The 27,096-nt window shown below is 35.3% G+C and overlaps 1 protein-coding gene across 1 annotated transcript; it reads right to left on the reverse strand.

Annotated features, from left to right (window-relative positions):
- Window positions 1-1,245: 1,245 nt before the first annotated feature.
- mRpL35 (mitochondrial ribosomal protein L35) lies at window positions 1,246-25,316 on the reverse strand. The gene is made up of 4 exons (XM_089090345.1): window positions 25,210-25,316; window positions 10,988-11,129; window positions 4,442-4,561; window positions 1,246-1,601 (listed from the first exon to the last, which is right to left on the reverse strand). Exons 1-4 carry the CDS (start codon window positions 25,274-25,276, stop codon window positions 1,322-1,324), a joined length of 609 nt encoding a protein of 202 aa, XP_088946471.1. The 5' UTR covers window positions 25,277-25,316; the 3' UTR covers window positions 1,246-1,321.
- Between the last annotated feature and the right edge of the window lie 1,780 nt (window positions 25,317-27,096).

Consider the following 27,096-nt stretch of genomic DNA (forward strand, 5'->3'; position numbering starts at 1 on the left):
ATCTATAAACCCATTTGTGGGTACCATTTGTTTAGAATAAACTATATTTTTTGGTTGATATGAACTTTTTTAGCAGTACTCAATTATTAAGAGATACCCTTATCTGTGAATTAACCATCTATAAACCCATGTGTGGGCACTATTTATTAGAATTAACTATATTTTTTGCGACTGAACATTTTAAAGTGTCCAAAATCCTAGACACTGAACCCACGACATATCGGCTGCGAGACACCAAAGATGATGAGATCCCCGGCAGTTTTTATGAATATGACCTGAGAAAACTTAAAAAGAGTTTGGCCGTTGATTAAGTATAGACGATGTTTAAAAACAATGCTTGCAAGGGCATAAGGCAGCTGCATGTTCACCGGCGAAAGCACAACTTTGATTTTGGTTTTCAGATCGTAGCTAATAAACGTTTCCAATGACTTGTATGTGTCTTTAAAGTCCAATGTCTCCGATCATTTCTGAACCGTTATTTGAATAAAAAAAGTGATTTTTGGAGAAAACTCCCTCCCATCAGCGGATACGACAGTGCGTAAAAAGCGGCTCTAGTCGACTGTATTTTCAAAAATATATTTGATATCCTGAAAAAAGATCGCAAATACGATATAAAATTAGAACCTGTGATTGACCACCACCACCCGATAGCGAACAGCATAGAATTAAAATGATCAATTGGATGGATTATTCATTTGTTGAATTACCATACGAGGAACTCACTTGCATGCATGATTTATGTCGTTATATACATATACATTTATGTCGTTTATATACATACATATATATATATATATATATATATATATATATATATATATATATATATATATATATATATATATATATATATATATATATATATATATATATATATATATATATATATATATATATATATATATATATATATATATATATATATATATATATGTATATATGTATATATATTATTTTTATTACATTTAGTATGTTTGCTTAACGATTCTTAGATTGTAACCACTGACAGTTATTAGCCGTGAAATTGTGCTAGAAAAACTACAAAATGGCAGTCTTGACTTCTTACTTTTAAGTGTATAACTGAAGTGCATCAAAATTAAAAAAGAAGTCTGAACAATAAAAAGGAAAAAAGATAAACGTGATGTAAAACTAAACTTCATGAATAATCAACTTACCACAGAAAACCGCTAAGTGAGTAGAGCCTTCTACTTCTAGACAAATATGATAACAACAATGTTTTATCTGGAGACTTAAAAATAGATCTTTCGATGTAGATTCAGAATAATTTACGAATTTTACTTATATAATTTGGACTAAAACCTTACACAGAGGGATATTGTTTTTCAAGAGCTCTATTAAGCCAAAAATTCCCACCACCGTGGTTCTTCTTCGTTAATCCAAAATTCTCCCTTTCATGGTAGGGCTCGTAGATGTCCTCGATAAAATACCGCCTTCTTCTATAGTATTTTGATACCATGGCATCTAGCTTTCTACTATAAGTTTCATTACAAATTAGATGATGGGCATAATGTCGACGGCGTTTGCAATTTTTCTTCCAGAGCTTTTTGTGTCTTCCGGCGACGGTCCGAATCCAGGCACCCCTTTAATAAAATAATATAGCATTTAGGAGGAGGGTTTAACAAGTTATTAAAAACTTACTACTTAAAAAGTTATTTAAAAATATGCCCTAGATGGCAAAAACACAAAATCATGCATTTTCCCAGTGAAATACATCTTTTCTAAGAAGTCGAAAATAAGTTAAAAACTTAACATACGTCTCCGAAAACGCCTATTCCGGGAAGGCATGTAGGGACAGGATTGCAAGATACATGAGAAATATTAAGCGATTGTCAGACATGGATATTATGTGACTATATGAGTAAGTATCTGCTAAAGTTAGTTTAACGTCGAGAAGATTTTGCTCCTCTAGAGAGAGGCAGAATGAATGAAGCTCAACTTTTGCTTTCCAGTAAAATGATCTACGCATAACCATCGAGTAAAGGATGCCTATGACAAAAGTGCAAAATATATTGATGCTTGAAATAATACAAGGTAATGCCAAACATTGGCTAATTTAGCAAATTTTAACATATTAATTCTGAATTCTCCAGAAGTCCTTAGGCTGGGGGGATTTCTCCAACCTCCCCCTACTTCTGTAGTTATAAAAGGCAAATGTTCATAATATACCCCAAAAGTTGCTTCCACCAAAGACATGCTGAAATGGGGTTTGAAACCATGTAACAAGAGAGCTGGGACAAGGACACAAATAATTTTAGGCTATGGCTAAATTATTGTTTGAATATACTAGATGAAGTTCAATAAAATAGGCCTACAAGAAAACCACTATAAAGACAAAAGTGTTTTATGTGGTAACAACACCCTCTAAGAACTTCGAAATATATCAAGATGCTGTAGAATTGTTCTAACCAAATTTGGCAAAAAAGTGTTAAGAAGAAAACTTTTATCCATTGGTCGAATCTGGAAATCTACACAAGGAGTTCTTTAATCATGAAAGGGTCGTCCCTAGCGTTCTTGGTGATTTTGTGTCTATTGCTGTTCTGTTTCTCATTCCATTCGGCCTATTTCATCTATAACTTTTATAGACCTACGCGGAATAAATGTAAAATTCTTCATTCCAAGTCTTCTTACAGCGTTTCAAGTCGTCTTTAAGTTGTTCTTGCAAGACGTCATTTCAGATTCTTGTATTACACCGTTCAAACTCGCAACGTCTAAAGATATGCCACAAATATGCTGATATGCGCCTACGATTGCTAGCTGTCCCTTGCAAATAATTATTTAATAAGTAAAAACAATATCTTATAAATTATCCTAAAATTCCTTGTCTTCATTTCAAACAACTATAGCAGTACATGTTTCTGTCGATACGTATATTGCTTTTTTTTCATTTTGAGGTCACCCAAAAAATAGTGCACCATGAATTATACTATTAACACAATTTCAAACAGAGCAGTCTTTAATTTTGAAATTGTATCGGCTAAATTTGAAAATATTTCAAAGAAAAAAAAATTCGGGTACAAAAAAAAACTATAGACAGTCACTTCACATTAGAATGGACATCATTAGAACTTGGACCAATGTTTTTTACATTTATTTCATGTCTTATAAATCGATTTTATTTCGCAAATTGTAAGAAACGAATAAGATATTCTCTGCTGCTTCCTTGAAAGTTATTATTAGAAAACCGAACCTGGTAAATAATTAACAAACTATATCAAAACAGCACTTCCAGAACTTTTTACTATTTTACTATTAATGAAACTCCGATAAAAATCAGGTGTGTCGAGATTGAACTCAGATTCTTAAATTCAAAGGTAGCCATGATAACCATTACACCACATAACTTTTACAAATTAATTCCAGAATCTAATCTATAATAAATGAAAACTAAAACAACCTCAATAAAATTCTAGAAAAATTGATTATTAAAAGAGTTAAAATATAGTAAATTCGGTCAGACTTAATTTTTTTAACCATATAATTTCTTTAATTTTGGATTTAATAAATGGAATATAGATCAGATAATAATATAAAATGTAACTCACCATCCATACTCAGTGTACAAGAAAACTCAAAATTAAAACTTAAAATCAAAATTTTCGACTTTTATTTTGGTGTATCTATCAACTGGTGGAAAATATGAAAATCGAAAAACACTAGAAAATAGGTGAATTATAAGAAATTGTTCAAAAATCACAAAGTCTCTTGAAGGGGGCAAAGTCCTGAAGCTTTCCATCTTTTTCAACACAAATTTTATTTTACTTCCACAATGATACATAAAAAAAGCAGTTGGGATGATGGATTATATTATTGTCTGATTTATGCTCTTATATCCCATTATATCATTCATTATATCATATTGTCCCAAAAAGGCTTTCTAAACTGTGATGGTAAATATAATAAAAAGGTATTTTTTCTAAATCTAGGGGGAGGGGGGTAATGTACATCCCTCCCCCTAGATTTGACGCTAGATAAGAATCTAATCTTCCTTATATAAAAAATATAAGGAAGGGGAGGAGGGTAATTTACTGAAAATTTTCAGAAAATAGAAAACGGAGAACAGAAAAGGAGCAATAAGAAAAACAAAAAGAAATTGTTGCGAGGACCAGCTAGACAAAACATTGATTTGCTAGCCAAAGAGCATACCGGATGACAGGCACGAAGAAGAAAAACAAACTTAATACTCTCTCTTTTCTGATACTCAGTGAAAAATTCACCCCTCCCTCCCTAGCTCATAGGTCCCCTTCGTTATATTAAATTCACTATTTATGCCGAAAAAACCTTTCTGGGACAATATGATATATTAATATAATGGGAAATAAATCATACAATAAAGCAAAATACAGCCGACCATCCAAAATCAAAACCTAACCCACCCCCCACCCCCCCCCCCCAAGGAAAAAAAACTCAAAAGAAAACTCACCATCCAAGCCTAAAAAACCTTGCTGGGACTGCATGTGATCCCTTTCTTTTTCCGGATCTCATTGAAACCTTCACAATTCCTCTATTCATTAGAATATTTATACAAGGAACAGGTACATTCCTAGAAAAAGAGTTAAAATTTAGTATGTAAAAAAACTTCTAGACCTACTACATACCACAGGTCTTCATCACAGCAGAGGGTTGGAAACTAAACATATATTTTAAAAAATTAGAAAAAATATGGTCTCAATTACCATCTACTCCCCAATATACAATAACAAACTATTTCGGCATTTTTCAAAAAGGCTCCAGTTCCCCCCCCCCCCTTCCAGTCTTTAGAGATACTATTTTGAAAAAATCTAAAACCGGTAGGGATTGAGAAATTTAGTTAAACAATAAGTCATTTGCTAGAGAGTGTGACATATACTATGACACAGCACATTTGCATATCAAAAGAACGCTTTCCGGTTGTTTTTGGAAAACAAAATATAGGCTAAACCTCTCCTTTCAGTCACCAAAACGATGTTGTTCTCAGATGCAAATTCCTGAGTTTGCTTTAACTTGCCCTTAAAAATTACAGGAATTATGACATAGAATGTTCACTGACAATTTCCAGTTTTCTAAGGGCTATTTAGTTTTGTTTCTTATAGAAAAGCATTGATAGGTGTTATAATGATCAGGAAGACATATGCGCTTTTATTAGAGTACAGATTACACTGAAAACACAATCCGATTATTTAAATGTTATGTGAAGACTTACACAAACACATACGCATACAGGTATATACAGAAATTAAGAAAAACTGGGAATTTAATTTTTAATGAAAAAGGCTCTATATTCAGTTTTTGGTCCTAGCGGGGGCCGAATATAAGGAAAAAGAAGCATGGGTGAAAAAATAACAAAATATAAGCTAGAAAAATGGCAACAAATAGTTTAACGAGATGTAACTTCCTTTTGAATCAAATACATTTATTTGGCATTATATATTTGGCCTTAGAAGGTTGCCCGACATGAAAACTCAAAACGAATAGATATTAGTCAATCCCTCATTCTTACGCAAAAGTTTGATTTTTTGTCCAAGTTCTCTGATTTGGGTAATATTGGTATTAAAATCACTTTATTTATTTTTGTTTAGCAACACAGACTGATATTTTTTCATTGGTTTTACGTCATTTATGACATCGGTTCATTTGCTTAATCAGAAAAATTTGAGCCAATACAATAACGGTGCTCTGTGAATCTATTCAAAAAGTTGATGCTTCAGAAAGTATCGTAGTTTTAACACCCAAAATCTAAGTGCCCAAATAGAATTTTGTTAGAACACGAGTTTGAACCAGGGGCGTAATTGGCCTGGGAACAGTTTCCTTTTGAATTAAAAATCTTTGCGAATCAACAGATAGTTAATACTTGAATTTTTACGAAGGAAAAGCCTTGTCAAATATAACTAATTAGCTTTGTTTTTTTATTTTCCGCTTGAAGTTGGTAACACTAACAAAATGTCGTACTGCCGTAAAAACGTCTCAATTTTGAAATAACCAAAAGACAAACCTCGGAAAATTTTCAGGCATGGATAAGCCTAAGATGGTTTCCTCTTTCTACATCTTTTGGATACATTAGGAGAGATTGGGACATTGTGGAATATTTTATTACAGCATTGCAAATTACTTTTAGTAGGACTCATTTTTCTCAACGAATTGTATCAACACGAACTACATCATGCTGGTTTTATTTGAGTTATACATGACAAACAAGTGTCCATGTTCAGGAATAACAGGGTAGAGTAGGTACAGGGTATAGTGGACAGTTGGTGTGGGTTATTTGGACACAGGTGTCCATTATTCCCTGAGCGGTTAAAACAAGAAATAGGAGAGTAAATAACTGAGCATTTGTTTGGTGTATATTAAAAATGCTTCAAATACAAATAAAACCTAGGCATATAGTGATAATTTAGGCAATATTCAACTGCAGGCCTGGTACGGTCGACTACTTGATGCCAAATTGGGACAAGTTCTCTTGGAAAACAACCGTTCTGCTTGTCATATATTGCCACCAGTAAGGGAGAGAGACCCTATGTTCATTTTGATGCTGGCTCTCTCAAGTGTTTAAATATGATTTTCCGTGTGAACATCATGACATACCTTTATATTCACATCCTTTGTCTTCTTACTTATCACCCTTTTGTATTCCTTGACCTTTTCTGTTTATCCAGCAAAGTTTTTCATCAATGTATATTTATTACAGGTGTATCAGTGGCTAAAATGATTTTGATCCTTTTGCGGTTTGTAGTATTTCTTTCCCACACTGGCTATAGAGTGAGGAGAAACCTGTTCAAGAAAGATATTTGATCACACATACGTTTCTCCTGGTAATTCTGAATATGCATCAGAGGATCAGTGTTTTCAGGAAGATCTCGGAGAAGCTGGTTCTGCACGAACAGAGACCAGGAGTGCAGCTAAGGTGGGGGGGGGCAAGGTTTCAAGGTGTTGGCAAGCAGCGTCGATACCTTGGACTTAAGCTTGTGTTTTTACTTTAATTTAGTTTAGGTGTCCGCACTTGTTGGCACACTGAACGATTTTGTCGTCACATTCTTTATATCCCCCTCCAAACTCAAAACCCTAGCTGCACCCCCTCCAGAGACATGGAAGCTCAAGAATTCGTCATTGGTAAAAATTCTGCAGTTCAAGGGACAGACTAAAGAAACTCTAAGGCCAGAATAATTTGTGGTGTAAAGCCAGCGGAAAAGCACAGCCAAGCAGCTCTACATGTCTTCAATTCTGACGAGCTGACCAGGATGGTTGAGCATCCACAGATCAGTAGCTCCACTGTACTGAGCTTTTGGTGCTCAAGAAAAAAATATACCCAGGGCGAGAAGTTTACAGCGTGTGTGTGGTGTTAATTACAATTCCATTTAATTTTGTATATTCGAGTGATTCCAGAATAACATGGCTGCCCATGATCAATAGGAATCTGCTTTTGAAAGTGTTCTAGAAATTCAGTAGATTTCCAACAGTTGTCCGTCCACTTATGTAAGCAGTATCGTGCTTTCTTTCTAAAGACCGTGCTTTCTTTGAAGTGAACAAGCAAATATACCATAAAGGGGAACTGCAACACCGTAGCACAAACATCACAAGATACTGTTAAAAGTTCACCTCCCTTGGCTGATGTCAGTTGACTTACTTGCTTAGAACCTATTGGAGCTCACTTTCCTAGGTTTCTGCACAGTCGTAAGGCCGATATGTCAAAATTTCATACAGCATTGTCTTCAAACTTCTCCTTTTCCAACACAAATGTGTAGTTGTAGCAAATTGTCTTCACTCTTCTAAAATTATCATAAGAATCACTCGACCACAAAACTAAGCCACAGGAAATATAAGGGCTTGCTATTGAACGGCATAATGTTAGAAGAACCGACAGAGGTAAAGCATGATTCAATCTCCGTGTAACCCCATGAACTCTTGCAACTTTTGGTGCACCTGGATTGGTGTAGCTTTTGTTGCACTATGATACTTCCAAGATATATTACAATCCAGGAAAAAACCTTGGTAACCTACCTCATTCGCCTGTGACAAAGCTTTATCATTAAAAAACACCTTTTTATCAAGGTGGCTGACACCCACCATGCCTTCTGAAGACTAGAAAATAAATTGCACTTTACTGGAAACAAAATAAAGTTTAAATCTTTCAAATTTTCTTTTAAATCTTTCCATTTTTTCTATAACAATCCATGTTTGGCTTACAATTTCTATGTTTCAGAAAATTTTCAATAGTTTTTTACAACTTCCACCCTTTTGAAAACCTGGACACAAATCATACTGTTTAATTTAGTTTTATACCTCCTTAAGTTGACCTAAAAAATAAAATTTAATACCATTCCCAAACAACTGTATCTATGCTCTTTGAGAACCACGATACACGTATTCTCTTTTGGTCTACTTAAATTGTAAGAGCATAAGCAGTAATAGTAGTAGCCTTGAAAATTTTTACTTAAAGCCCTCAGAGGTTATTGGGATATTGATGAGACGACTTATTGGCAACCATCGTGCACACAGTGCCTTTTGATTTAGTTTTAAAGAAACATTTAGTTTTACAGCACAATGGAAAATGACATAACTAGGGGGGAGGTTAACATACCCAATATCCCTAGAGACATAGTTACTGGACCGTTCAACTATGTTGAGCAAATTGATTGGGGGTGCATGGAAAATTATTGGGCCTAGGAAGAGGACAGCTTGCCCTCCAATCTCTTTTGACTCTTACGAGGACACTAGAAATTTTAATTTCCAATCGAATTAGATCCTTTAAAAGTTTCTATGAAATTGCTATCTATGATGGCACTGTGCTGCCTATGATATTGCTCATTTGCCCTTTTGAACACCAGCATGCATATAGGTTTTTCATCCAATTGAAACTCCCCCTAAACGTTTCACCTTAATACCCTTAGCGTCATTGATTACAGCAGTCGTAGTAGTAGTAATAATAGTATACACATAGTACCTTCTAGCTAAATCAAAATCCGCCACAACTTACCCTGAAAGGTCCAATTTAATAGTTTATCCGTTCTTGAGATATTTCTGTATCGCCCTTTTGACAATCTACATGTTCATAGTTCGTTTTGATTTAAATCAACACCCATCTAAATATTTCTTGAAAGCTTTTGCTTAATACTCTTAGCTTGCGTAGTATCAATAGTTGTAGTAGCAAAAGTAGCAGTATGAATATAGCACCTTTGGATTCACTTGCCCTGGGGGATGTGTTGGGGGGATATCCCTAAAGAGATAACTACTGGACCTTAAAACTTTGCTGAACAAAATGGCTATCTCAAAATTTTAACTGTATATGTTTTGAGATATGATGTGCGTGGGAGGGAGGGGTTGCCATCCAATCACTTTTGATTCTTCGAAAGGGCGCTAAAACTTTCAATTTCCAATCGAATGAGCTCCTTTTGAAGTTCCTAAGACAACTCTTAAGACTTTCTAAGACTTTCTAAGACAACTTCCTAAGACTTTCTATACAAAGGGTCTTGGCAAAAAAAAACCAAACAATGCATTGTATTGTGCCCATTTCACTCTTTACTTAGGCAGCGCTATTGTTCTACCTATGGCCAGTAAATACTCCCGTCTGAAGTGAAAAACTCATAGCGGGTACAAGAAAGGGCAATAAATAATGCAACACTGTTTTTAAAAACTTTAGGTTAATACCATTAGTGCCTACCGAGTTAGACTTGAATGTTTATATCACCTTTAAAACTTCTTTGCTGGTATAAGGTTCAAATTCAAATATCACTCCACGGTCACTTCCACAATTATCAATAAATTCCTGGTCCAAGAAAATAATCTTCAGGATTTAAAAGCCCCTCAGCTTGAACGGTAATTCCAATGTTAGTAAAACACTTGCCGAAGTGGTTCGTGGTTAAAGTCTCGCCATTAATCGAAAGAGAACTGGGCAGAAATTATGTTTTTCCCCTGAAAGCTTGTCAATTACCTTCCAAGGTTGTTTTTTTTTTTGGCCTTTATATTGGCTCAGTCTATTTGCAAAATATTCTTCTTTTGCTTGTCTTCTCACTGAGTTGACACGACTTCGAGCTACTTTGAACTCCTCGAACTTGCTTTTACATTCAGCACTTAGATACCTCTCATAAAGTGCATTTCTTAAGGAAGACGTTTTACATATTATCTCAGTGATAAAGCTTCCTGGGCTCTTTTTTTCTGCTTTACGAGTTTGATCGGAAACGTCTTATCATACACTCGCTGAATGGTTTCAGTTATACAATCAAATGCACCACAGGCATCATATGGTATATTTAAAACATATTCAAAACTAATGCAACTTAACTGTTCCCAAAAACTTTCGTATATTTTTATTTTTTAGCTCAAAGGTCTTTGCCGTTTTTGTCCAAATCATACTTTTCTACCCAATATGAATGGAGCCAACAACTGGTATATGATTCGAGCAAGGGTAGAGAGCCACATTAGCATAAACTCGACTCGAAACTTCGAACAAACAAATATATTGTCGATTAAAGTCTCTAAGTGACTAGTTCGACACGTAGGAATAGACGCTAAAGAGAAAAGATCATTAGGTTTAAAAATTCCAAATTATCTCCTTGCAAGTCAAACAAATCAAAATTAAAATCACGCATGCCAACGAAAGTCTTGCATAAGACACCCCACACATCAGTTCCTCCAAACCACACAAAAAATCATCCCAACTAGCAATGTTGTTTACTGCTCACATATGCATACAGGGTGAGATAAACCTTCGCCTCACAACCTCCTACCTTCACATTGGTCTGACAACCTTCGCCTCAACTTTTTGTTCGATTTTTTCCACCCCTTAATTGTACTTTTTATGTTATTAAAAGTTAGAGTAACATTGAGAAAAAAGTCTTGCCCCACGACAGGACTAATAGTAGCACCCAAGTCCCCACTACGCCTGAGTCCTGGCCTAAATAAAACTCCAAAGAAATTAATAATCTAAGACTCTGAAGAAGAGGGCGAGATACTTATTGCAAAAAAGTAAAAATACAAGGAAAGATTTGGTACTCACATGAAAAGTTGATTTGGCTTTGCACAACCAAGGTGCAGCTGAGGGAAAGTTCTCACACTTTCCTCACGCGTAATGGAAAGGCTTCCAAATGACTTTGCTAAGCTCTCATGTCCTAGTACAATTTTCTTTGAGCATAAAGAATCTAAAATAGTGAGAAAAGGATATAGTGGAGTAAAAATACGGTTTTACATCAGGAAAACTGAAACAGAATTTTTTTCTACACCAAAATGTTCAGAAAAATCAGTCTAATTACACAAAAAAATCCACCCAAATCCCCCTTGCACAAGGGTCCTAAATTTGCCCTTGAAGTTGGAAAATGAGGGGGAGGGAATCGGTTTTTGTGTTTATAAATGTTTTAAAGTTTAAATAGTCGTTTTCCATCAAATCAAGCATGACAAATCCGAATACGACATCAGAAATCCAGTTTTTCATACCCAAGAATCCATTTTAACCTTCATGGAATGGGAGTAGGGGTGGGTAAAGTTTGAAGATCATTATTTGAATATTTGAATTTTCATTATTTGAATTATCCTGCGGCTAAAAGATCATTTTATATCAAATAAACTAGTGAATTGCCAAATATGAGGTCAAAAAGCAGTTTATTTTAGTATTTACCTGATTTCCACCTCTGAGGGCCTGAAATATGAGGGGTTGCTAAGTATAACCTCTTGAAAACCACTTCTTTAATCGAGATCAAAACTTCAGATCAACCAGTTATAAAAAGCGACATTTAGAACTCAGCTAAATTAACCACGAAAACATTTTGATTTTAAAGCAAAACCTAAAGCCAATTCTTCTTTCTACTCGTCATCGTCCTCATCCTGTCTTGCTGCAGAATCAGCACATAACGCCCCTTTACACTCCCTGAAGCCAAAGCTGCAAGGTTAACCATTCTGACGGTAGCTCCATCTGAGAGACTTGGACCCGCTGTTGCACTGGCACCACACCATCTTCAGCAGATTTTCTAGTGCTGGTGAAGCATCTGTCATGATGGGAACACACATATTCTGTGACAAAGAGAAGCACCAACCCCACTTTTTGGGCAGTAGCGAATTGGACGTGTCTTGCCACTTCATCACTTGCAAATAGCACTTTTAAAAGTCGTACTTTAGTAAGTAAGTTTATTTGTAACCCGCAATATAAAATAAATGCGGAGTAAAAAAAGAAAAAAAAATAATATCCAGAAGGAAATAATAAGGAAAACACAACATAAATAACTTAACAATATTCATAGAATCCCTAATCTGGAAAAAATAAGTGAGGGGGTCACTGGCACATATCTTCCTTGGAGTATTGGTCCTCAGATCCTTAGCGATGTTGTCAAGCAGCACTAGAGGGTCAATTATTCAAAAATGAGAAATAATCTTGTGATTTCTGTACCACCTTGGCAAATATAGCAGGAATTTACAATATTTAAAATAGCCTCTCCCTAGCTGAAGACGGTCTTTTTGCGTGTTAGAGGCTGCAAACCGGAAAGAAAAAGAATTGCAGGAGAACATAATTTACATAAGCCGCGGCTGTACCTCCCTCTATTAGGCGAGATATTACCATATGAGAATCGAATGCACTGCAGAGCACTAGCAACCAGAGACGAGCATGTAGTCGAGAGTGTATCAGAAGAAGTAATCCCAAGCCATTTCAATCTTGAGACACACTTGAGTAGTATTGTACCCGCATGTAAAGAAGGAGCAGGGTTAGAAGTATTAAAGCATAGGAATTCGCATTTTGGAGCAATTACAGAAAGTTCAATTGTGGTCAATGCGTTATTGGGAACATTCAAACTCTTTATGAGGTATAGTCCCGTGGGAACAAATATCAGTACACCATTAGCTTAGGCAATGTAACCAACAGCAGTATTATCTACAAACACAGCAGGAGCCAGCATTTGCAAACAGGCCGCAAGCACAGTTTTAAAAATATAGGGAGACAACACACCACCTTGCCTGACTTCCTACTTTACTGAAATAGGTTCGGGTATATCAGACATCCATTTTAACCAAACCAATGAATTGGAATACCAATATTGAAAAACTTTTACTGCGGAAGAATTAATTCCTGCTTTAACTAAGCAGTGAAGCGTTTGCGAATGTACAACGTTGTCAAAAGCACCAGAGATATCAACCAAGCCAAAATAAAGTGGCCTTTTTTGCATTTTTGCCGAGACTAGTAACTGACCAAGTATATGATGGGCTTGAGAACAACCAAAACCGGCTCTGAACCCAACTCGATAATCAGAAAAATCACATTTAGTCAAAACTTCAGGCAATACGACATACTCGAACAGCTTGCTCATGAAGCAGGACACTGTAATTGGTCGATAACTGGAACACTGATCTGCGTCCTTTCCCTTTTTCAAAGCTGATGTTACGATTCCCGAAAGAAAACTATCTGGAACTAACGACTGGGCTGAACACATCTGGAATATCAGCTGAATGTGTGTTAACAATAATGGACACTAAATGGTGAAGTGATTGTAACACAGACCATCCATATCAGGAGCACTTGATTTCTTAACATTCTTAAAAGCCCAATAGATATCACCACTAGAAATTGATAATAAATTGACTTGCTAAAAAACACAAGAAAGAGTATTAAGAAATAGGGAAGAAAACATAGACTGGATAGAATGATTAAATGTAGAAAAAACACAAGTAAAATGAGCAACAAAATCACTGATTTTGATAATCAAAACGGTAGCAGGCACACACTTGCTGCCATTAATCACATTGGACCAAGACTTCCTATCCGAGAGGCCATCCAAACCATTCAGGCGGGCTTGACGCAAAGAAGATCTAAACTGACGTTTCGAATTTTGCTTAATTTTAAATACTTCACCAGACTTGGGGCCGATCATAAGCAATCCAAAGGCGAAGTCAAAACTTCGCGCGTTGTTTAGCTTTTTTCACTTCTGGGCACACATTCCATAATGGTTTTCTGGTGCCAAATCTAACACGTTCAACAGGAACTGAAACTGAAGCAGCTGGCTTCAAACAATGTACGATCTGGTAATAGTAACAATTTAAATCAATCTTAGCTGTTGGTGACCTTACAGAGGTTTGTAAAAGGTGAAAAGGCACTTTCAGGCTTGATAATAACGAGCAAAGAACATACAAATAAACTTCAGAATTTACTAGTTTCCAATTTGGCTTATCAAACCATTTATTATGGTAAGAAAAACGATTATAAGCCAGTAAAGCAGGCGACTCGATTTCACAAGTTAAAGGCAAGTGATCATTCACAATTTTTTCATCCAAACAATGACAGGAGGAATCACGAGATATCCCCTTGAAACTATAATATGATTAAGGTTTGATCTAGAACCATCACGGTTATGAATGTAGGTAAACTGTTTATCTTTATTGACTAACTGATAGCCACTAGGCAAAGCATCAAAAACCCGGTCATTTCTTTCAGATTGGGAGAGAAGATAGTCATTAATATCACCAGCCACAATTCAATTTAATCCCTGATTGGTCACTCTTAGCAGAAGTGTCCTGAGTCGCTTACAAGAACCCGCGAAGATAGATAGGGAAGAAATGTTCTTGTGATTGCATGGCATATAAACATTCATGAGGACCATATTACCGCATTTTATTGCCAGTAAATTATGATCAGAAGAAATAAGCTCAGGTTTCTTAGCGAGGCAAACTAAAGTTGCAAGACCCCAGAGGGTCGACCGCGCGTTTTTTTAGCTTCACGTACAAACGTGTGGTGGGGGGGTGACCGTTTAAGAGTATCTGTATTGGCTTTAGTTAGACAATGTTCCTGTAGGAAAACCATATAATAATCAAGAAGCTCATCAATAAGAAGGTCTTTGTCTTTGGTTCCGTTAATATTAAGTGAAACGAAGCGAAATCTATTGCCACTAACAATAATTTTTATCCTTATTCAGAGCTTTTTTTTAACACTGGGCATCTGAGACTATAGGAAACATGATTTCCCCCGCAGTTGGCGCAATTCGGGCTTTCAGCGCAAGGATTATCACGTGTGTTGCAATGTCCAACAGCGCACCGTAATCACTTTTGATTAGTCGATGGGAGTGGGCAATTACCGACAATATGGTTTGGCAATTGACAACGGTAACATCTAGGAGGTAATTTCTGGAACGATCTAATTTTAAAAGGCTCGTATCCCAAACAAAAACCCTCATTTATAGCTTTATTTAAGGCAGCTTAGTCTGGAAATTTAAGGTGGAAGGATCCGGAAGTCCCAATTTTAGTTGCGTCAACGAGACTGGGAATCATACTAACAAGTTCTGACTTTTGCACAGCAACAGGGATATTACTCACAATACCAAGCAGTTTTGTATCAATGAAATGAGATGTTACATTTGGCTGACTAATTGAAGTGATGGCAAGAGAGATAGCAGAAGGTGTATATTGGTTGTGAACTAACCACCTTTTATTGACAAGATCAGATCTCACGCTTGCGATACCATCATGACCATCCAGGATATCAAGGGTCTCTTTGCGCTCAATAGGATCTTTGAGGTCAGCAGGTGGGTTTTTTAGAATAACTGCATAAGACAGTTTTGAAGAGACAGTATATTCTTGCATTAACAACGGAGAACGTCCGATTGTTCCAGGCAGGAGAGTTCTCACAGACACGGATAAAGAGCGTAACTCGGCAAACAGGAGTTTAAACAGTAACTCAACGCACAATAAGCATCAGCGGGACTAAGGGGTACTTCACTAGGGTGACAGATGACAAAGACTTGCAGACCAACATCACCAGCATCATACTTTGTGATAGTGCCGATAATATCAGAGACACTATTAGTAAACGTATTTGTACCCTCTCTCTTAGACTGAGCTTTCCCAGGATGACAAAACTTGAAGATTTGCCTCCTTGCTTCAGAAACCTGGGCGAGCGTGAAAAATTCAGACATGTGTTTCTACATATTATCTGCAGAAAAGCCTTTTTTGATACTGTTTTGGACAAAATTCAGAACAGGACAATAAACGAGCATTCCAGCGGTCCACGCCATCAGCCCCGAATGCTGAATACATACAGAATGAAGGAACCTAGGAACAAGGGGAGTGTAAGGACCACACCTCAACTGTCCCCTGCAATTTACGGATAACTAAATACCAGCAGGTACAATACGTCGCTTGCAGGAGGTTCCTTCCCCTCTTCCGCTAGTTCCCAGTACGCTTCTTAACGATAAGAAATCAAAAATGGCGCTATAGAGAATTAATACTATAGATGGCGTGCTAATCTACCCGAGAAAAAAGATGGCACTGGTGAAAATACCCAGGGAAAAGGGCTTATTCTAATAATTGCAGAAAGTCATACAAACACTACTTGGCAAAAAAAATCTATCTTTAGAAGGTAAACAACAACAGGAAAAGACCTAAAAATAAATTCAGAAGCTTTTTCAAGTTACCAGCAAAGATGCAAGCTCAGACACAATAGCATTGAATATATTATAGATAGCATTGACAGCCAAAGTTGGTGGAAGCCGCCTTCTCACTACTAGTAGTAGTCTTCTCACTACTTTTTCTTTTGTATATATGGAGCAAAGCTTTCTCTCCAGCTTTGGTGATCTCCTGGTGGTTGGACCCTGGTTTCATGAAGATCTTGCAAGTATCTTTAAAAATATCATCTTTAAGTGACAAGGAAACCACTGCTGTTTTCCCTATGCCAAAAGTGCAGCCAGACATTGCATGGGAAATGAGTAGATTTTCTGCTGCTTCGGTTCCTAGTATGTTTTTGATCCTTTCAAAGTCATAAACTCTTTGGTTATTTTCATGCATGTCTGTCTGAATAAAGACATCATATGCATCAAGCTTGGCATGGTACAGCAGAAGGACCAACAGGTTGGTATCATGCCAAATCAAAGTGGTTGACGAAGTTTCGGAACAACTGACTGCAGTTTGTACAACCAATACATTGGCATCATCTTGAGCATGTAGAACTTTACATCCTGAGCTCACTAGCCTCTCAGTAAGTAGGCCAATGAAGCATTGTTTATTTTTTGGGACTTCTCGAAAATTCCTCCTTACTTTTGATAATCTTTATGTGGAAAGAATTTGATCATTGGATGCAACAGATCTTTGGTTCTCTTCAACTGTGTACAATTTTCCGTCATAGGTGTATCAGTGTAAGAGTCAAAACTACCACTGCCTAATCAAAATGTCTTTTGACATAATCTATGTAAGATTCTGCTACCTTAGAGTATTTGGATCCGGCAAACCGCGGTATTTTGTGCACTAGCCAGACACCGTCCAAAACCCCCTGAGAGGTTGGCAATGTCACTGGACCACTGAGCCCCTAAATTTTCATCAGTGCATTTGTTTGAGAGGCTTTGTCAGCTATCCTTATCAACTTGAACGAATTAAAGAGTGATTGTGGAAAAATACAGAGCTAAAACGACAGAACCTTGTTCAAATCAGAACCAGTGGTGCTAGCCATTGCTGCTAGACATTGCAAAATTAGAGCTGGTTCGACCATTTCTGTCTTGCTATCTATCACCACAGATGACTTCTCAGCCAAAGTTACAGCTTTATCCTTTCTTCTGAAAACATGTTTGTCAATTTCTTTTGCTTCCATGTCCTTCAGAATATTTTTTCCCATAGATTTGTCATCATCTATGTTTGCAGATGATGAAGCGCAGACACCAGTAACCGCGTTCAACAGCTGTGAATCCTGCCTGAAGGGTTCTAAGGGCTCAATGTATCAAACTATCTTTTCTATGTCCACCATATCTCTAGCTCTTCTCAAAAATATTGCTTATGCATGATTTTCAATAGTCAACTCTGCAAGGGTAGCTGGGTTCTGCATGCATTCACTAATGAGAAACAAAGTAGGCATAGCAGATTTCCAAATTGTCTGCTACAATTCAATCATGCCTCTACCTCTCATCAGACGGCCACTCGATTTCATACTTCCCATTGACATTTGTTTGATCACCAAATCAGGAGAAAGTGCCAGCCAGTAGTTGTCAGTTCTCTGGATTATCAGGTATTCCTCCAACATTCTATACTGCTCTGGGTTATCTTTCCTCAACTAAAAAGCTGACTGCACAAACAGCCAAGTAGACTTCGTTTGAAGATTAGGGCTGGAAGCAGCAAGGTATAGAAGCATTTCTAACAAATACTTTAGATAAAGCTCAACACTGCCACTTTGTTCAGCTCTTATTTTCTTTCTCAAGATTCCAAGAAGGTCTAGATACTGAAACCAAAGACAGGCAGTTCTGAATTTGGATAATTGTTCTTTTGTACTATAAACTATTTCATGGATAAGCTCTGCTGGTTCTGATACCTGTGCTCAATGGTTTCTCTTTCAAGAAGCAACTCATATACCTGTTTTGCCTTTTCAAGGAGTTCTGGTAGCATGTTCCATTCAAGACTCAGCTATTCAGTTCTGATGATAAAAGGTTCTCATAAACGACTACGCTAACAGACCATGGTGTTGCACAGCACAATAGGCAGCTTTGCCTTGTAACATACTTTGCCCTGTGTTAGGTGTGTATACTAGACTTATGATTTCCGAAAGTCCCAAGTCAGCCATAAGCACAGCAATAACTCCTAGCAAACTCATGCATGTGTGAATTCCAACTAGGACAGCAATACCATTTCTTAAAGTATTTCTGGCAGACTCTGCATCAACAATATACTTTGCCTTCCTTTAAAGTGGTTGGTCAAAGGTGATGACGAGTTTTTCCAGCTCAACTAGCATGCTCGTTAGCTTTATTCTTTTATCTTTTTTTTTAAATAAATAAACCAGCACTAACCTTATATATAGCCTTGAACCCAGTCATGTAGCAAGTACTATGGTAGATGACCCCACTGATTAGATCAGCTAAAGCATGATACTAAGGAATGGAAATCACAAACTGAAGGGGGAAGGGGATTCTAGAATACTGGTTTGAAATTGAACTGTTTGAGACTCACATTCTAAAGTATCATTCCTAGCTCAATAGGAGAAATGGTGATCCAACCAAAAATTATTAAAATAACTATTTCATATAGGTCAATTTTCACAACCATTTTAGGTAAAATGAGGTACTTGACTACAAAAATGCTTGATTTGATAGGAAACAACTATTTGAACTCCAAAATGTTTATAAACATAAAAATCGACTTTACCACTCATTTTCCCTCTTCAAGGGTAAGTTTAGGACATCTGTGCAAGAGGGATTTGGGTAGATTATTTTTTTGTAATTAAACTGATTTTTCTGAATATGTTAGTGTAAAATAAAGTTCTGTGGCAATTTCCCCAAGGTTTGACAATTTTTCCCATATCTTTCCTCCACTAATAAATCAGCTGTGTTTCATTTCTGTCAATCTGCATGATACCATGTAGTCAACCATTTTATGCTTATAACAAAACAGTTAGTGTGGATTCACTTAATGATAGGCTCAGACATATTGGCAAAACAGTATATCGTTCATATTAGTATGGTCTTGAAAAATATCTGAAATCAGAACAGCTATTATAATTTATAAAGGTTGAACACAAGTTCTACCTGAGAAAAGGATAAATCAACTGTGTTTTATTTCTGGTAACCTGCATGATGCCATGTACTCAACCATTTTATATTTATAACAAAAAAGTTAGTGTAGTTTCACTTAATGATAGGCTCAGACACACAGGTAAAACAGTTGCACAGCCTGCAAAAACAGTATTTTGTTCACATTAGTATTGTCATGTGGAATATTTGAAATCAGAATGGTTTTTATAATATATAAATGTTGAACACAAGTTCTACCTTTGTGAGTGGCAGGAGGAGGGGTTGGTTGGCCATAGCAGTGGTGTAATTCCTTAAATGTAGAGGGAAATGTATTTTCCAGAATCAAGCTGGGAGGGGAATTGTTTTGTTTTTTTATTTTTTTTTACTTTTATCTTTTTCTGGTTTTTTTTCTGACTTTTGAAAAAAAGGGAGCTAACACTTCCTGTGCCTTCTAAAGACCAGAACATAATTTTACTTAATCAGAACATAATTTTACTTCAGCACTGGACTGAAAAAAAATACTTTTTTTACAACTTTAAAGAATCCAAAATTGTTGAGACTTTCTGGAATGAAAATAAGTATATATTAAACTGTCAATTCACATTAATTTGTTTTTTTCAGTTATATTGGTTACTATGGTGATTTCTTTTTTAATGTCTTGAGAAATAAAAACACAGAGTTCAAGAAAAAAAACTTTTCAGTAAAGTGCAAATTATGTTCTGGTCTTAAGAAAGAATAAGGGTCATTATTCCTACAACTCTTTGTGGTAGTTGTTGCTCATTTAGAGCTTGCTTGATTATTTATTGTAATTTCTGTTTGTTTTGGATTTCATTTATTCTCTGATAGTGATTTATGGCTGTTTTGTTCTCAAAAATTATTTGACTTCATTTTTGCTTATCTTTGGTTTAATATCTTGAAAAACTTTACTTTTCTTTGAAAAACTTTTTTTTGGAGAAAGTCATTTTTTAAATTGATTATTAGAAACATGGGCAAGTTATAGATTATCTGAGCAAAAATAACAGAATAATTTATTAGATTAGATTGATTAGATTATAATTGATTAGAGGCACAAATTGGCCTCCCAAAATGTTTTATGACAAGTTAAATATTAGGATGTGAAAGTTATTTTAATGGGGATCTCACCCATCCCCTTAGAGCCTGAATGCTTCAAGTTATCCTAAGCCTAGGGCTATATCCTGGCACTAGGGTGATATGGATGTGATGTAGTTAAAACTGGAAGCAACACTGAAAATCCAATTAATACGAATTTTATGAATTTAATGATTCATAAATTATTATTTGTTGACATTTTCATTATATTGATTAATACATTCATTAGCATTTAATGATTACAATGCCTAATTCAGAAGAAGCTAATCTTGGTGTAAAATTCCTTTTCTGGACTAGCTACAATAACAGCAAAAGAGAAATATCAATTGATTTCTCATTCAAAACTCTTTTCAAGCATAGAAGTTGCTACCATTTCAATTGCATTCCCCCCCCCCTCACCAAAAAAGTCAACAGGTAGCCTAGTCCTGTAAAATGTAACATTCGTGCAGATGGCTTTATGACACTTTGCTAATTCTGTTGGTTTGTATTATTGTTTCTACTTATTTCTCATCAAAAGTTAAATAACAATGAGAAATAATGTAATTCAAAAACAAATACCAAATCAGAAATGTTTAGTAAATAGCCTATGTTTATATCAGGCCTCATTAGGGGAGGGGGTAGCAAATTTGCTAATTTTTTTGGCTTACATTTATTTCATGCAATTGTTTCTCATCAACTAGACAGCCCAGGCATTCTCCTTCTTCTTAAAATTTCTTATGTAGTGGTGTCATAATTCATGAAACTAAATATCTTGGATCTTCTTGTTCAAGCAGGAATATGTTTTCACAAATGCTTGCCAACATATCCAAAGTGCTAAGCATGGTACCCCACCAGTGATGTTTGGTACAATTATGGATGCTTTGATTAACTTGCTAGCTACAATATAAACCTACTAGTCAATGCATCTTTTAACACCCTTTCTATATACACTAATCGTTATTACTGCAATAACTGTTTCAAGTCCTGAAAGGGACCTTTAGAGTCTCATCTGTTCCTATTTTTTTTTTCAAGTAAAAACTAAGATTAAAACATACAATTCAATTCGAAATGCAATGATTAGTTGAAATTTCATGGTCATCTATTCCAAACAGGCTTATTTTATAATCAAATACAACCAACTTCATAATTTATAAATCTTTTATTGTGTCATTTTACAGGTGGAATTGAAGCACAAAAGCAACAGTTAGGCTACACATTGCTTTCATTCAGCTCAATTCGCTTAAGATGAGTCAATTAAACACTAGGGTAAAGGTACCAATGATTTGACAGTTTTGTAAGAAACCAGTTTTTCTACTCCAGAAGTCCTAATTTAAAGACTTTTTGGTTTGAAAGGAGTTTCAGTATGTAGGAAAAATATCTAGAAATCTAATTGTTTGATGAGAAGTTTCAAGTTTTATCTGAAAAGGGTGCAAAACTCTGATTTTCCATAATTAGAGCATTTTCACCAACAAATTCAACACAACAAAAAAGTTACCTGTTTTCAACACAAGTTTGAACGCAATTCGACATGTGTCGAAATACTTGAGGAATACCTGTGGGTGGAACCTGGTGTATTTAACATGAATATTCTTGTTTATTTGTTTTTCTTGAACTTTACTTAATGTATAAAAGTATAAAACACTATTTAAAAAGTAGAAGCAATAAAACTAAAAAAAATTGTTTCAAGTATGTAGTATTTGGTTTATCAAAATTGGTTAATCATAAGGAGTGTGATACTATGACCATTCCTATCTGGAATTGGCCCATATCCTGTAAGTTTTAATGGCCCAGCAAAGATTTGTTCATTGTTGACAGTGTAAATGTCATCAACATTAGTCCCTTTCAAAGTGTGATCTGCAATTCTAAACCACTTATAAATTTTAGTTTGGACTGTCCTTTGTCAGGAAAGCCAGAAACCTACGAACAAAATGTGGCACCTCACTTTTTTTGTCACTAAAGAAAAAGGTATAGCATTTGTCAAGCTGCAGTTCAACTTCTGACCCAAATTTGAATTTGTTTTTTAGTTTCTTTGATAAGTGCTAAGGAAAGGGAAAAATGACTTCCATGTGAACCTTTGCAACTTTCAGTAGTAGTGGGCACCCATAAATTTGACAGCTATATTTTTGTCAGTGGACCCTGGAATTACAACACCAATTATTTCTCATTGGTTTTATATGTTCAGTGAAGTTTTGACAGAGTCAACTATATTTTGACAGGGCCTGTTGCTGTCTGTCAAAAATTTTTACAAGGTTACTACAAGATATTCACAAAAGAAATAAATCAACTTATAGAAGCCCTTATCTACAATTGAATTTGACTAAAGGAACATTTTTAGTGCGCCTTGTATTCCACTACATTAAACAAGAATTGTTGACACTTGGAACCAAGTTTCAACAATGTAATATTTGTTGCCATTTTAATTTAATTTTATCAAGACAAAGCTTATATGACTAGAATTCAGATAAAATCAGAAGTATCTTGATGCATTGGTGCTAATCCCAACTTTTTTTTGCAATAAATAACCAAGTAACAGCTGTTTGACAGCCAAGTAATATTGCATACCTGAAAAATTGTTGGGAGCTTATTTCTTGTTGAAAACAGGATACTGAGTGAATTAAATGTTCTTTTCTTATCTGGGTGTACTGGCTATTGTGTCAACATTTCCAATTGTTTAATTACAAAAATGGCTTCAAGAAGTGGTGCTCCAAGTCATGTCTACATGGAGTTATTCTATTTTGAAGGAAAATGTCAACAGGGATTCCAAAATTGCACTGTTGAATCATCAGTACCTTTACCCTACTTTCAAGCAATAAAATAGAAAAAAAACTAAATTTACCTTACTCAAAGAATGCCAAATTACACAGTGCTTTCAAGCAAAATGACAGATTTATGAGCAAATTTACTGTATAGAACAAATTCAAATAGAAAAAAAGCTATACCATCCAATATTCTCTCTAAGTAAAATAATAATTGTTGTTGCAAATGCATTCCAGTACCAAGGAAGATGTAGGCCTAGGCTATACATGAAATATCACTGATTTTGTCACTTTTTTTGAATTTGCTTTATTTAGAACAATGAATCATCTGTTGATGAGAAATAAGTACAAAAAATAATCCCAACTTGTAAAACCAAAGAACTTTTGCATATGGTTTAGTATAGTGCTATACCTGCCCTCATTACAGGGAGTGGGTGTATTTATATAATACTAGTATATACAATACAGAATAAAAATGCAACATAGACCCCAAACTAATAATCAGGGGTTAACTATTGCATTATTAATAATTCTTTTTACCTGTCATTCACAAAAATGGATAAATATATATTGCTTCCAATTTTGATGTAATAATCCAAAGCATTTGTACTTAATAGGTGTCATCTGGCTTGAGGATTATTATTAACAATGAGTCTAAGTTTCACAGCCACACAAAAGTTTAAGTTGCAAAGGCAATCCAGGGCCTTTGGTTCAAAAGACATACATTGACCCCAGAAAACCACGTGAGGTCAAAACTATACAAATTCATGGACTATCCACACCCAGTGTGGCATGACCCTAGCCTCTTCCCAGTAAACATGGACATGAATACACCTAGTGCTCAAAGAGAGCAGACTGGGCCACTGGTGAATAGAGGTTAAATTAGGAAGGCTGATGATAACCTTGACATACTACCAGCAAAATTCCTTAAGGGATGCTCAACACTACCTTATCTTGCTGGAAATGTAACTTACATTAAGTTCATATTTCAGACTCAGCTAATTTAGGTGAATAACAAAAGGCAAGACAACAAAGAACTATTCTAAATGTGAAATTTTTGCTAAATGAGTATCTTGGCCTTATATCTAAGAGTTGCTATCAGCAAAGCCCAGATACATATAAAATGGGGTTTTATGTAAATTTAATTAATGTAATGTGAATTTAATAATGAATGTAATTTAAAAATTTAAAGAATCCTAGAAAAATCACTTCAAGGAAGTTCATTCAGATAAAAACAAATCAAGAGCATATTTTAATGCAATTTTTCTTGTTTGGCAGATAGCCTAAAATTTCTTTTCAATGCAAGTTTATTTGTATCAACTACTGGTTTTGCAATGTCATATATTAAATAATTTTTAATTAAATTTTCATACAATGTGTTGAGCCCCAAATCTCAATTTAAAGAAGTATTAGGCCTATTATTAAACTTCAGTTTAATTTCTATTGCCTCTTGAAAAATTTGCTTAATATCTAAATCAATTCTAATGAGAAGGTGTTTTCAAAAACTATTGTGTGGCTAGAGTTTTCAAAAATATGACTGCTTAGAGCAGAATCAAAACAATTATGGGTAATATTGAAATTTGAAGCCTTTGTCACATTATTCTTCTGCTGTTACAGGCCTTTTTTCAAATTTTGGTTAGTTTTATTCATATAATAATTGCCATTGCATAAATTGCAATTTTCCTTGATTGCCTCTTGGCAATTGGAAGGAATGACACCTCATAATTGTCATGTAATAAATAATATTATATTTCAATTCCTCTCGGTGACTTAAATGCTGAAGGGATGATTAGCTGGCCCCATACTTGGTTTCTCACCCTGAGTTCATCCCAAATACAGCAAATTTAGTGAAACACCGATATATTAATGTAAGGCTGCTGACAATTTTCAATCCTAGTTTTTATATAAGTACAAGGCATTACCATTTACAAGACACAGCAGAGCTCTTGAGATACCAGGTAATCTTGAAAATATTTTAGAAATGACCATGTTGTTAAAATTTGAAATATTTGCTTTACTTAAGTCCACTTTTACAATGTTGAACCATCAGCCAAATTCATTTAATACCCAAAGCAGTGAAACCTAGAGCTAAACTACAAATTGTAAAAATGGCTGTTTATATTTTAGAAGAAATATAAACATTTTGTTTTAAGAAATTTAAACTATTGTTTTTTGGGGTTTAGGGGGAAAAAAGGTACCTAGGTTTGGTTAAGTATTTAATATATGCTATGCTTTAAAAGTATGCGGGTCTGCATGCAAAATGTGTTAGGTTTTTCTGCATATTATGAAGTAAGAATTGTTTTCTAACTTTAAATTGTCCAAATACAAATAATAATAGGCCTAAAAAAACAACATCAAAACCAGAAAACTTTTTATATAGCCTAGGGCTATACCCAGGTATGAAGGGTATAGCCCAGGTATACCTGGGTTATACCCAGGTATAAAGGGGGTGGGATGGGGAATTGTAATGGCAGTCATAATTATATATTATAAGCAGGGGTATTATTTGCTATGGGGCAGGGGGAGGGCAAATGCCCCCTCCAGATCCCATTAACCCCCACCCCAGACCCCAGACCTAGTAGTGGTGTTGGGGGAAAAGTGTAAACACTTTTTACAATTATATTTCAAAAATATGACTGCTTAGAGCAGAATCAAAACAATTAGCCTATGGGTAATATTGAAATTTGAAGCCTTTGTCACATTATTCTTCTGCTGTTACAGGCCTTTTTTCAAATTTTGGTTAGTTTTATTCATATAATAATTGCCATTGCATAAATTGCAATTTTCCTTGATTGCCTCTTGGCAATTGGAAGGAATGACACCTCATAATTGTCATGTAATAAATAATATTATATGTCAATTCCTCTCGGTGACTTAAATGCTGAAGTGATGATTAGCTGGCCCCATACTTGGTTTCTCACCCTGAGTTCATCCCAAATAGCCTAGCCTACAGCAAATTTAGTGAAACACTGATAAATTTACCAGCCGTATTAATGTAAGGCTGCTGACAATTTTCGATCCTAGTTTTTATATAAGCACAAGGCGTTACCATTTACAAGACACAGCAGAGCTCTTGAGATACCAGGTAATCTTGAAAATATTTTAGAAATGACCATGTTGTTAAAATTTGAAATATTTGGTTTACTTAAGTCCACTTTTACAATGTTGAACCATCAGCCGAATTCATTTAATACCCAAAGCAGTGAAACCTAGAGCTAAACTACAAATTGTAAAAATGGCTGTTTATATTTTAGAAGAAATATTTTTGAGTTCCCACAGTGAAACTGTTTTATCTTCTTTTTATCTATTAAGGTAATTACTGGGGTTTCAGTCACAACTATCTAGCATCGTTTATGCTTCTATGTCTTAGTGAAGATAGAATATTGTGCTGACCTGCTTGCAGTAGTCTGTAATTTTTGGAGTAACTCGTTGAATCCACGGCACTGGATTATTGACTGGAAATTTTCCAGGTCAGCTATATTTGTCGGATTATTGTCAGCCACACTTTTTGCTGAAAAGGACAGTTTGTGCAATGTGAGGCACGTCCACAGTTTATTTTTAATGTCTTTTGCTAGTGCATCATATTCTTGTTGGTAATGGTCATTGGCTTTATTTGTGATATTGCAAAACAGCCAATAGTAAAGTAGTGATATTACAATATTGTAAAACAAGCAATAGTGAAATAGAAACTTAGCAAGTCAACGCATGGAGCGTTGGGCACACCTGAACATTTCTAGGATATATTTTCAAACGGGTTTTAGAAGAAAATAGAGAAAAATTAGGGTTGTTAATCTTAAGTGTATATCTGA

This window comes from Artemia sp. Qi Xiang Cuo, chromosome 6 (assembly GCF_049724085.1).
Source record: "Artemia sp. Qi Xiang Cuo chromosome 6, ASM4972408v1, whole genome shotgun sequence".
Taxonomy (NCBI): domain Eukaryota; kingdom Metazoa; phylum Arthropoda; class Branchiopoda; order Anostraca; family Artemiidae; genus Artemia; species Artemia sp. Qi Xiang Cuo.

Bases quoted from the DNA above. Each gene is read 5' to 3' on its own strand.
- mRpL35 (XM_089090345.1), bottom strand. From the start codon at position 25,276: ATGGTCATTTCTAAAATATTTTCAAGATTACCTGGTATCTCAAGAGCT. The intron at 11,130-25,209 runs GTAATGCCTTGT...TCACTATTTTAG, and splicing joins TCTGCTGTGTCTTGTAAATG to ATTCTTTATGCTCAAAGAAA. The intron at 1,602-4,441 runs GTGAGTTTTCTT...ATTTTATTAAAG, and splicing joins AGGTTTTTTAGGCTTGGATG to GGGTGCCTGGATTCGGACCG.